The 13,168-nt window shown below is 47.1% G+C and overlaps 1 protein-coding gene across 6 annotated transcripts in view; it reads right to left on the reverse strand.

Annotated features, from left to right (window-relative positions):
* Window positions 1-13,168, reverse strand: part of TNRC6C (trinucleotide repeat containing adaptor 6C) — a 114,497-nt gene that overhangs the window by 21,571 nt on the left and 79,758 nt on the right. For 3 of the 6 annotated variants that reach the window (XM_043905392.1, XM_043905390.1, XM_043905389.1), the window contains exons 6-11: window positions 12,090-12,305; window positions 9,819-9,985; window positions 6,687-6,767; window positions 5,384-5,441; window positions 3,381-3,523; window positions 1,830-2,003 (exon numbers count right to left, since the gene is read on the reverse strand). In XM_043905392.1, coding sequence (XP_043761327.1) covers window positions 1,830-2,003; window positions 3,381-3,523; window positions 5,384-5,441; window positions 6,687-6,767; window positions 9,819-9,985; window positions 12,090-12,305 — 839 coding nt within the window. The remainder of the gene's footprint in view (window positions 1-1,829; window positions 2,004-3,380; window positions 3,524-5,383; window positions 5,442-6,686; window positions 6,768-9,818; window positions 9,986-12,089; window positions 12,306-13,168) is intronic. The other 3 variants (XM_043905393.1, XM_043905391.1, XM_043905395.1) reach the window with 2 other exon arrangements.

The raw sequence follows: 13,168 nt of genomic DNA on the forward strand, positions 1-13,168 counted from the left end.
ATATGACACGGGGAGCTTAACCTGGTGCTCTGTGACAACCCAGATGGGGTGGGATGAGGTGGGTGGTTCAAGTGGGAGGGAACATATGTGTCTCTATGGCTGATTCATGTTGATGTATGGCAGAAACCAACATAACATTGTAAAGCAATTATCTTCCAATTAAAAAATAAATACATTAAAAAAAAACACAATACACACTCAAAAAAAAAAAAGAGAAGATACAGATTAAGATCATGATTTTCAATATAAGTGACATTTCTTTTCCACCAAAAGCCCCATGATCCAAAAAGTGAAAGAGAAGTACTGTTCACTTATGGCTGCTGAGAAGAAGGACTGGGGGAAAGGATATTCAGGGAGCTTGGGATGGGTATGTACACGCTGCCATGAGCAAAACGGATAACCAGCAAGGACCAGCTGTGTAGCACAGGGAACTCTGCTCAATCTTACGTGGCAGTCTGGTCAGGAGGGGGGCTGGGAGGAGAATGGATACATGCATATGCATGCCCGAGCCCCTCTGCTGTCCACCTGAAACTACCACAACATTGTTAATCATCTATACTCCAAAATGAAATAAGAAGTTAAAAAAAAAAGAAGAAATGCTTTTCAAATCGGGTACAGATGACAGAAAATCCATCTGCAAAGCTTGCCTACATCTTTAAATCACAGAAGCCACTCAGAGCTGGTTTTAGGTGACCTACGACAAGCCCATCATGTTCAAGGGCGCTGCAGGAATACTGAGCCCCGCAGGAGACCTGCACGCAAGCGCATACAGGCACCTTCTGTGCTGGGGTAATGGGCAGGGATCACTAACCGGAGAGAAGACATTTTCCAAAAGGAAATAGTTCTGAGTTCAACAAGACCTGAAACTGAATACATGCACAAATTCAGGTCGGTGAGTTTGTTGTGTTAAATACAGAAACGATATTGAGTGCTTCTTTCTGTCTCCTGGCTGAGTTATCTGACTCTCGGGGCCGCTGGCCTGGCCTCTGAGTCCCCAGTGGCAGCTGAAAACCTCCACTGCTGACTGGTGAGCCTCATGAGCAACATGAGACGGCAGCGGGGATTCGTGGACTGGGGTGCGCTGAGAACTGGCCTTGGCCACCCCCAACCTCACAGCATTGCTGGAAGAGAAGGCTCAGAGCTGTGTGTGGTGTGAGCCTCAACCGGGAGGAAATCAAGGACAGTTCCAGGGACGGGAAGGACATGCACTTGCTTTCATGTCACTTCATCCCAGGGGAGAGAAGTGACACAAGGCGGCCATCGTTCAAAACCCCAGGTCCTGCCTCAGGGACATCTGACAGTGACTTGCACCTTTTCCACAAGTGTCAAAGGCAAGGAACGATGCCAAAATCACTCTGAAAACCACTGAGAACCTGCAGGAGGTGTCATCTCTACTTCGGGGGAAAAGGGAGAGTATGGCGTTTTCCTGCAGATTAATAATGCATTTAAGGTGTCCACGGTCAGGAGAGACAGAACAGCACTGCCTGGATCTGTGACTAGATCCAGCAGCTAAAGACCGCTCTGTAACCCGCGTCACGTCACGAGCAGCACGTTAGGACCAAGGGTGTTGAACTCAAACACATTTCAGTTACATGTAGAAATAATTTTGAAAGCGTTTCCTGTAACATGGTTAAATTTCTAGAATTGGATTCATTTCTTGACAGCAGTACGTCACTTGAAAGGAAATCCTTGTCATAGCTCAGTTCCCTTTACACGTTCAGTGGTATTTTCACATCTGGGTATTAATTAAAGACCAAGTTCATGTCTCAAATACACTGATTTAAAGGCACATAAACAAGACCCCAGTGAGCCTCTGCCAGCAGCCTTACCTGTCTAGAAGAATTCAAGTTTTGCATGCCCAGCCCTGAGGCAATCCCGCCCAGGGCCTGATTGGGGAGTGCACTGTTGGAAAGGGGGAGCTTCAGGCTTGGTGAAGGCAAAAATGGTGAAGTCGTGGGCTCTTCCACGAGGCCGCCATCCTGATTGGGGAAAGAAAGCGTGAGCTGTGGGCAGGGCCCGTCCACACACAAAGCACAAGTTCCCAGGACGCAGACAGGGATGTGGATGAATATAAAGAAGTAAAAGATCGAAAACGTGTAGACGAGAGGATGGAGAAATGGGCAAAAGGAAGAGGGGAAAAAGAAAAAAGAGAAACAGGATTAAGACGCTGTTTTCATTTTAACAATTATTTTACAAACACACATAACAGCTTACATAGTCTCATCACTACCAGCCCTGCCTATGGGTAGGAGTCAGGAGAGAGACAGTGTAAGTCTTACTTGGAAAACACTTTAACAACTGTTTTCAAACAAACAGGCTCCTTTGAGAACTTACTAACAAGGCTCTAGGTATATACTAGGTTGAGATCTGCTGACATTCATCTGTTTTTGATTTCACATGGCTTAACCTAATAATAAGGTAAATTATAAAACAAAAACCTGATGTTTTTTTTTACATTTACTAAGGCATCAGGTCCTTTGTAAATTTACCTCATCCAACTTCACATCAAGCCTAGAGTATTAGTTCAGATTTTAAAGGTACAAAAACAAGTCAAGGTCCCACACTTAGCGAATAAAAATTCAGGATGCTGAGTTAAACTGGAATTTCAGATAAACACCTGATAATACCGCAGAATAAGTACGGTCAAGAACGAGTCACTGTTGTCTGAAATGCCGATGTCCCCGGGCACAGTGAGAACTCCATTGCGCGGAGCTCTGGTTGGGGGACGCTGCTAATCTGAGAACAGAGACCAACTCTCGCCTCTTCTGTGAGCCTCCTTTTTCTGTCTGTTTGCTTTAGAGTTGTCTTTCCTTGCTTCTATTATTTTTTTCAAGGTCAGACATTTTGACTGAGCTTAATAGGACACTGTTTCCCCTCTGAGGTCACACCAGTCTGGAGAAGGGGCACCAAGCAGGACAATACTGAGGGGAGTGAACCGGCGACTCTACTTGCTAAAACATCTAAGGTGATTTTCCTGCACCTGTGGGTTTTCTGAAGCGGCTCATCCGAGCAAGGCCCACGCCCAACCACTTCTAGACCCTTCTTCTGAGATTAAACATGCAATCCATCATTTCCAATGGGAAGAACTGTGCACATAAGACCATAAAAGAGAAATCTGATGCCTCCTGTCTACAGGACAAATTCAAGCAGCCAAATTTACCCACTGGCATGAAAATCAGTTTTCAATTTCAGTATTTTTATTCATCACATCATATGAAATACTTATAACACTACCTCTTTTGAGTCAAACATTCATATATAGTATAAAAATGGGTAAAAGTCACTTAAATATTACAGTCCAGTAACTTTCTAATCCAACACAGTGAAAATGAAAAACACGTCTTGTTAAAAACAAACAAAAAAGCCACCTAAACTCATACCTTGTCAAGGAAGGTGGGGCGGTCCACGGAAGACTCTTTGGAGATCGGTGGGCGGCAGCCAAGGGGCTTGGTGACCATCCCGTTGTAGTCGGTCACTCCCAGTCCACGCTTGTCCACGTCCACCTTCTTTTCCAGCAGAGCGCCTGGGGCACAGCAGACAGAGGCGGCATTTGAAACCAGACGCCCAGGGGGTCGGCTGTGAATGCTGAGCACAGATAGGTGCCAGCCGACACTGCAGGGAAGGAGTCAAGACCTTCACCCCCCAGAGGACAGGGCCAATCGTGGAAGGCTGTGGTCTGACCCCTGCTCCGTATCAGCCACCTCTGCCCCAAGGGGGCTAGGTCCTTCCTCTCCCCTGGGACTTGTTGCTCCTTTACCCAAAGAGGGCCTTTCCCCAGCTGTCCCACCTTATACCCACCAACTTCCACCTGCTGAGTCCCTTCCGGCTGCAAGGACCTGCCCAGACATTGGGGACACGGCAACGCAAACCAGACAGGTCTGTCCTATGCCCCTTCGATTCAGAGACTGGTGTCTGTTCAGCTGCCTCGAGCTTGGCACTGCCTCGCAGCTCTGAGGAGGCAGGACTAACTCCCTACAGACCACACCTGGTCCCTCTGTCCTGGTAGCTGACACCACACACCTGGCATTTGCATACAATTATAAAGTTTGACCCCCGTTATTTGTGAATTCTGAGCTGGTGAGTTCACCTACTTGCTAAAATATACTTGTAGCCTCACATCAAAACTTGCGGTGCTTTTTGGTCATCTGCAGACACATGCAGGGCAGGGCAGAATCTGCACCCCAGATGACACACACACACGCCTGGCTCAGGCTCTCACAAAGGGACAAGTGTCTTTCTCGTGGTCTACGTGGGGCCAGGTTTTCGATATCTCTCTGCCTTCTGTTGGTCATTTCAATGGTCCCCATGGTCCCCAAGCCAATGTCCTGAGCACAATAAGGTTGCATGGCGCCTGCCTTGTTCAGCAGCTGCGGATGAGCAACAAGGGGGTGCAGCCAGAACAGGGAGAGACAGTCACCATCTGTGTGTAAGCCTGTAGGGAGGGAGCTAGAGTAACATCTACAGTGTGAGATGAAGCTTCAGAAAAGATGGAAAGCAGATAAATATGAGGACTCACAAGATGACTTCTTTTTTTTAAAAAAAGCATCTTTTTTTTTTTTTTTAAAAGCTTATGGCACTGGTGTGAGTCGAAAAGTGAACAAAATCTATGATCATTATTAATTACCCAGGGTCAGGTCACCCTTCTTAGCTAATGTTTTACTATAAAGAAACATGGCTGGCATATGATTATTCATGAGTAATATGTACTACACAGAAACACAGGACTTCCTGTGGCGGTCCAGTGGTAAGTTATGACCCTGCCTTCCATTGCCAGGGGGTGTGGGTTCGATTCCTAGTCGGGGAACTGAGACCCCACATGCTGCAGGGTGTGGCCAAAGACTAAAGAAAAGGCAAGGAAAAAAAATACAGCTTAACCCTCCTCACAGCCCTCCAAACCCAGAAACACACATAAAACAAGGTTAATGCATCGACTGGTTGACAAAAATGCTGTGGCCAGAGGCTTTGGACAACCTCATCCCCGTATATCCCCAAGGAGCAAGGGTTCAGTACTTCCTGGTTTAGTACTTTGGCTCACTCAGCAGGAACGAAGCTGGGCAAGGGGCCCCAGCACCTTTCTCTAAGAGGGTCACTATCTCCTCCCCTCAAAATACATGAGGATAGTATCAATTCACCTATTTGTTGCAGAAATGAAAAATAAAAAAAAAAGAAACAGGAAAAGCAGACACGGTTCCATGTGGTGCTTGGCCGTCTGTCCCCGGAGACCACCAGTCCTGAAGGACTGGCCCCGCGGCAGGTGTACACCCTGTGGGTGACCCTGTCTCTTGAGCACGTATTCAGCCACTGACCCACGACTCAGAACACTGAGACTCAGAAACGCGCATCTGTAAAACAAAGCGTGCTCGAGGTGCGTCCTGGCACTTACTCATGGCCTGATCGAGATTCATGTTGTTGCTCTTCAAGGCCTCTTCAGCCGGCTCTCTCTGCGGAGGGAAGCGGAGTTCTCATTAGGAGGTGCGGTAACAGAATGAAAAGCTTGCAAAGAGCTCGAGCGCTGTTAATGCAGGGACATGATCGACAGTAACTTGACGTTGTTCCGTTTAGGAACCAGAAATACTTTTCTGGTTGTGGTTAGAGACAAGTGTCTTCTAAATAAAAAATCTTTGTCACAAGAAAACGTATTGAATTGGTTTTCAGAGGGAAGAAGACTTTAAACCCTGAATGTCCACTGCCAGGGGAGTCCTGTCACTGACTCTGTAGTCAGCAGGGTGACCTCTCCCAGGGCAGCCGCAGGGACTCACGGTGAGAGTCAGATTCCAGATGTGTCTGTTGTCGACTACTTTTCCCCAAAAAACGTAAAAACAACATAACACAACACAAGTACTAATAGATGCACTTTGATAATCATCTCTCGGATTGAAACAGACTAGTCTTGGTGGAGACCAAGCAGAGCTCGGTGCTGAAGGACCGCGGGGCCGCTCTGGGCCCATCACCTCGCAGTGGGTGGGGAGGCTGGGCCCCGGGGCTGAGCACATGCAGAGTCAGGGCCCTGTATCCCGTGAGAAGTATGTGGTCCCCCCTTCCAGTCTGGGGCTGCTCCAGACCCATCCCGAAGGGGCACCCATGGCAACCAAAAGGTAAATGCTCATTTGAGTAAAGATTTGGAGAGAAAACATTTGAAGGGACAACAGGGCAGATGCAGGAGGTATCGTTCATAATCTGAATGCTTCCACTGGCTCTTGGGAACTGAAAAGATGGGGAGGCATTTTCAGAGGAACACCCTATACACAATCTAAAACTTGGGCACCAAACAGGTCTGCTTGGGTTTCTTTATCTGGACACAAGGTTTCAGTGCTTTATACCAAGTTCTCCCTTGAGATCTCGGTCAATCTTGCAGAAATGAATGAAAACTCACTTTTAGATGAAAAGAAAATAGAAAACGGGATAAACCAATGAAAATTAAGTCACCCATCGTTTTTCATTCTAGAAAAAGGTTCTCACACCTTTCTAGACAGAAAGGATGTGGATCTTTGCGGTAGTTCAAAGCACTAATCCCTAAGCAGGAGTGCCCAGGTGAAAGGGGGATGTACGAGTTAGGTTCTGCCAACAAGCTCATCCCCCAGAAGTCGTCCTCCTGCGTTACACATGACAAAAGGTGGACACAGGACACAACAGGGCCGTGCAGGCCAGGACACATGGCGGCAGCAGTAAAGGGAGACGCCAGTCACCGGGAAGCCCATGTCTGTGAGTTGTTTGATCAGCCGGGTCATGATCCAGGCCTCGTCCTGCTTGCCAGATGTTTTCATGCCCTAGAACCAAGGGTGGGAGGAGAGAGTCCATGAGGCAGGTTTTACGGTATGGTTTTAAGCTATGTTTTATTGGAGTATAGTCCTTGACAATGCTGCTAGTCTCTGCTGGATAGCAAAGTGAAGCAGCTACACGTATTCGTGTGTCCCCCCTTTCCTGGGTTTCCTTCCCACTCACGTCACCACAGAGCCCTGAGCGGAGTCCCCAGTGCGGTGCAGCAGGGGTTCGTTAGGCACTTATTTTACACACAGTATCAACAGGTGCATGTGTCAGTCCCAGTCTTCCAGCTCCTCCCACCCTTCCTTCCCACCTTGGTATCCACACACTTGTCCTCTCTGTCTGCGTCTCTATTTCTGCCCTGCAAGCAAGAGCATCTGTGACATTTTTCTAGATTCCACTTAGAAGCATTAGTTAATACATATTTGTTTTTCTCTTTCTGGCTTACTTCACTCTGTATGATACTCTCTAGGTCCACATGAGCCACATTTTAATAACGCATTTCTTCCAGAAATGGGAGACGCCCAAAGTTCATGTTGATCTACAAGTTACAGCACCCCTGTGTTAACGATGAGCAATGTTGCGCTCCCCATCGCCCTGACAGCATCTCGTGGCTTGTCCTACGGGATGCTTCAGGGTGTATTCGCAGTTGGCATGTGTGTGCAGTTTATGGGCTTAGAAAAAGCAAGATAATGATTCTTTTCCCCCAGAGGATGCATTTCGTTCATCACAAATAGGAACCGCGTCCATTATCAGATAAGCAAGCTAGGTGCTCCCTTGAACACGACCCTCTAATAACCATATAAAATCTACTAAAAATTACATGGCTTGTGCCCTTTTATAAGCTTTGTTCTAAAAGATGACAAAATACAGGGTGTTCATTCCAACAGGATGAAAAGGCAACAAGATGAAAGGAAGGAAAAAACCTTCTGTTAACTCATGGCCTGCGGGGAGGGTGAAGACAGGAGGAGGGAGTCGAGCGAAGAGGAAACGGTGGTGGGGTGGAGAGGGGGCAGTGGGGACTGTTGGGGGGCTGGGCGTCAGGATGTGACCCCTGGACAACCTCCTGCTCTCCTGCAAGGAGGAGGAGCTAATGATGCATTCTCACCTCGTACAAACTATCCTTCACAGTGCTTTCAAAACTGGGCCTGGGACGTCCCTGCTGGTACAGTGGGTAAGAGTCCGCCTTACAGGGGACTCGGGTTTGATCCCAGGGGCCAGGCCAGGTCTCTGATTCCAACCGCCAGAGATGGTTCCAACTTGGAAGTGATGCCTCTTGGCCTCTGTCAGTACCCTCCATGGGCTTGTGTGTCGAGTTTTTAAATTTTACTTTACTTGGGGAGGATCCCACATGCCAAGGACCAACTCAGCCCAGGTGCCACAACTATCGAGGCCTGAGCGCCTAGAGTCCTTGCTCTGCTACAAGGGAATCCACTGCAATGAGAAGCCCGCTCACTGCAACTGGAGAGTAGCCCTGGCTCGCCACAACTAGACAAAAGCCAGGGCACAGCAATGAAGACCCGGGGCAGTCAGAAAGAAAGAAATAAAGTTTAAAAAGCTTATTTAAAAAAAGAACCTGAGGTAAATAACTTCAGTCGTGTCCAACTCTGCGGCCCCATGGACTATATAGCCTGCCAGGCTCCTCGGTCCATGGGATTCTTCAGGCAAGAATACTGGAGTAGGTTGCCATGCCTTCCTCCAGTGGAGTGTTTCAGACCCAGGGTTTGAATCTGTGTCTCTTATGTCTCCTGCATTGGCAGGTGGGTCCTTTTCCACTAGTGCCAGTCACAGGACACAGTTTGTGGGGTGACTGTAAGCTAACATGCTGGCTTTTCTCAAGGGAGCAGCCTCTCTGGAGGTGATTTTAATCCTTCCCACGCGGCCAGAGCCAGGTGTGCCAACAACACACAATATTTTAATTCACCAGTTCGGTGTTTCTGGTCCTGTCATTCTGGTCCTGGCTGGATGATTTGCCAGCCAGACTGTGAAAAGACCTAATTTGAAGCCTGACATCACATCTGCTCTTTATGAGCAGAGGGCCCTGGTTTTAGTTTCTGGGTTCTGCTAACTGCCAGTTGAGCGGCTTTCAAACTGGAATTGTTTTAAACGGGTAATACATTCACATGATTAGAGAGCAGAAACGAGGGGCACAGGGAAGCATCTTCCTCCTACTCCATGCCCAGTCTGCTGAGTTCTCCTTTGCTTCCTCATCCTTCCAGACAGTTCTGAATTCTACAGAGGCTGTTATGAGTGCGTGCGTGACTCACATCCATTTTTCTCTCCTCTTTCTCTGCCCCCTAAAATCGGGGATGTGCTAGACACAGATTCTGTGCCTCGTCTTTCACTTAGCGATATATTTTGGTGATCTTTTCATATGAGTATTTTTAAAGTTTCTTTAAAATTTTTTTTTAGTTTTTCATAATATGGATGTAGCATAATTTAACTAGTTATGCCATCAATATACATTTAAGTTATTATTATAATTTTTTTTTTTGCTGTCCCACGACAAGTAGGAGACACAAGGGATGCAGGTTTGATCCCTGGGTTGGGAAGATCCCCTGGAGAAGAGAATGGCAACCTACTCCAGTATTCCTGCCTGGGAAACCCCACGGACAGAGGAGTCTGGTGGGCTACAGCCCATGGCGTCAAAAGCAGTCCAATAGGACTGAGCACGCATGCACATACATATTCAACATGCCCCATTATATGTTAACATAACAATATTTTTTTAATGGGAAATAATTATATTTTCTAGAACATAAATTTTTGGTGAGACAAGTGGTACTGTCACACCTGGCTGGACCTCTCTCCACTGTGCAGCTTCACGGAAGCATCTGGTTTCACCCATCAGTCCCTGCTTTCACGCTGCTGTGACAGCAATCCCGTGTCATGCTCTGCACTTGGCAGAGACCCCCTGAGAGGGCATCAGGACCCCCAGAGTCCTCAGGGCACTCTGAGAGCCTCGGCTCCCTCTGTCACTAACTGGAGAGACCACCTTAACACTGCACAGGGCTCAGCGTTCACCCTCCCACCCCCACCCCTGGGGCTGCACGCACCTTCTGGAGCCCTTTCTTGGGGGCGTTCCCCCAGGAGCTGCAGGAAGAGGGGCTCTCCTGCGAAGCCGTGTTGTTCCACACGCCCCCATCCTCGTCCTCCCACTGACTAGCGCCGAGGTTCGCGTCGTCCCCGCCGCTGCCCCAGCCTTCTTGCATAGATTTTGAAGCTAGAAAGAGAGGGAGCAGGAGTGTGTATCAGTCACCATTCCCAAAGCAGACAGGGGCGCCCTGTGACACCATTGAGGGGAGGCAGGACAGAGGGGTGTACAGCACCTACCTCTTACTCCTCTGTCCTCCCTTACACCTAAGAATTTCATTTTTCCTACTGGACATGTAATGTACATGTACATGTGTGTCTGTTTTTGTCTTCAAACTCCAGCTATTTGTAATCTGTGCTGTTCCAATGCCCTTAACCCATGAGAGATCACTTTTAAAAAACATTTATTTGGCTGTGCTGGGTCTTAGTTGTGGCACGTGGGATCTTCCATCTAGGTTGGCGACATGCAGAATCTTTACTTGCGGCGTGAGGGGTCTAGTTCCCTGACCAGGAATGAAACCTGGGCCCCCTGCATTGGGAGCGTGGAGTCTTAGCCACTGGACCACCAGGGAAGTCCCTAGAGGTCATTTTGAAACATGGACATTCTAACGATAAATCCTGGGGGCTACCGAAGGTGGCTGTCGCTGAGTGACATGAGATGCTGGTAAAAGGCAGAGTCCTGAAAACGATCATGGTCCTCCAAGGCATGTGGTACGTCACGTGGTACGTCACGTGGACCAGTGCTCCCCCAGTGTGACCAGACCTGAGCCGCCTGAGGGTCCTGAAAAGTTCGGCAGGCCTGTGGTCGGGCTTAGCGGCCTGCAATCTTGACAAGCTCCGAGGAGATGCTCCCAGAACAACAGGAGGGACACAGCCAAGGGCTCAGGCAGAGGCAAGCGGAATATTGAATTTCGATTTCAGGATATTATTTTTTTCTCCTTTCTTAAAATACAAAATAATCTTTGGTGTAAAAGTCACCCCAAACTCTCCTTCCTGGGGAATCTGAAGAAGGCCAAAGATCAAGTGACACTACAGTTAGCTACAGTCTGTAAGACGATGAAGACCCGAGGCTTACAAGGTGGCCAGGCATGTAATTAGGCCTCTGAGGACAAATGATACAGATAGGTGGCCTCGACACCTGAATCTACACACCCCGGAGTTTCCTATCCTTCGGGCTTCTAACAAGAAGTGACAGGAATGGGATACACAATCCGGCGGAATGGCCGGCATGCACAGCACGCTACCCAGTGCTGACAAAGCAGCAAAACACCAAAACAATAAAGTTGCATTTTAAAGATCTTAATAGTGTCCAAAAAAAAAAAAGCGCTTTTGCACCCGTGTGAACAATTAATGTTACACTGGATTTATATCAGTCAACTTACATTCATACTATTGTCGTAAGTATCATATTGTAAAGCAGCCACACATTACAGAATTCCACTTGGTGAACATGATCTGGACAACAGTATGGATGCACATTTTATGTATACTTATTATACTTTCTAAGAATGGGAGGAAAACACAGCATGTTGTTTTTTCTTTTTAAAAAAAGAAAAGAGAGAAAGCATAAATGTGGAGTATCCAACGCTGAATTTTGTTTGCTAGGCAGCAAAAGCAAGGCAAGTGTCAAACTGTGGAGTAATATATTTTTCAAAAGCCAATCTCAAAAAGAAAAACAACCTGCCTTATCCACCTGCTCAGTGAAAGAGTAGGTTTAAATCGTCTGAATGACAGGTAGGAGAATTCTGCTGAAGAAGCCTGGAGGCTACTAACCATCATTTTTTTTTCCTTCTTTTTCTTTTAAAAGGAGAACATGGACTTCTCCCAAAAGCTCCTTTTTGTTCATTTATCAGACAGGGCAAATATTTCTTTATAGTCTAAGTTTAACATTAGTCTTAAAATGTGGTGGCTCAGACGGTAAAGAATCCACCAGTGATGCGAGAAGACCCGGGTTCAATCCCTTGGTCAGGAAGATCCCCTGGAGAAAGGAATGGCAACGCACTCCAGTATTCTTGCCTGGAGAATCCCATGGTCAGAGGATCCTAGCAGACTACAGTTCATGGGGTCGCAAAGAGTTGGACACGATTGAGCAACTTTCACTTAAAATGTAAATAAAATCAGGAAGTGTCCTAAAACACTAATTCTTTAAGCTAAATGAGAAGTATGCCCCTAAATAGAGTACGTGGGCCCACTTCCAAACAGCCGACCCAGGGCGGGCAAGACGCTGGGCTCACCTGGTTTGCACAGGGCTGGGGCGGCAGCGGGGGCGCTGGCCCTCCCGAACGTCAGCGCCGGCTCGGTGGGCTGGTCCCCCCATCCGCTGCCGCTGGTGGGTGGCTTGCCCCACGCTGCTGTGCCATTATCAACCAGGGTGGATGGGGATGATGACTCCCCCCAAGAGTTTTCAGCCTTCGAATGAACGTTAGGCATTTCTCCCCAGCCCGACGAAACTGAAGAGGGCACGGGGGAGAGGGAAGACAACAAAAGTGAAACAGAGAGAGAGAGAAAGTAAGAATGGTGATTTCAAGTTCAAAATCATCTTGAGATTATCTTTAGGATGGCTTTTAGGAGAAGGTGAAAAGGAGACAATGTTAGATCTAATCAGATTTTTCGTTTTGTTTTTTTTTTTTTAAAGTTCAGTCTTCTCACTCCTGTCCCCTACTCCCTTAAAGCTGAAAGTCCGTTATATTAAAAGCTATTCAATTCACACCATCTGCAACAAGACAGAGTTTTAAAAACTAGTTTAGAACTAAAGTTTAAGGAGTAGCTCTTTTGCTTCTGGTGTTATATGTAACAACCTAAAAGAAATTTCACATTAATCTCTTATAAAAAATTTACAAGTTGCAACATTTTTCTCACTTATCTTTTGACCAACCATCAAAGACACAGGCCTGGGCAAACAAAGAAGATAGAAGAGGAAACGTGTATAGATAAAGTAACAATAGAGCACCCAGATGGTTCTTAAGTACCAGCAGTGCATTTGGAAAGGAGTTGAGATATTGGTGTTAAAAGATGGGAACCGAATGCAGGAATTACGAAGGGTGGTTCCAACTAACTGAATGCAAGCATATCTCAGAATTCTTCTTTCATTCCTGCACCTCATCCAGTTGCCATAGCATCCTGAACCGGGACTTGTACCAGAAATTAGGACGCAATTAAACTAGGTAAGGTTTCCTAGTGAATCCGGAAGGCTCTAGCGTTACTATCTATGGGGCACAGACGAGGTTAAGGGACTAGGCCACAGGAAGGATCTCCGCACCTTCTTTACACTTCAGTAAAACAAACATTTCCCATGTCATATGCAAACTTCATT

Source organism: Cervus elaphus, chromosome 5 (assembly GCF_910594005.1).
Source record: "Cervus elaphus chromosome 5, mCerEla1.1, whole genome shotgun sequence".
NCBI classification, from domain to species: Eukaryota; Metazoa; Chordata; class Mammalia; order Artiodactyla; family Cervidae; genus Cervus; species Cervus elaphus.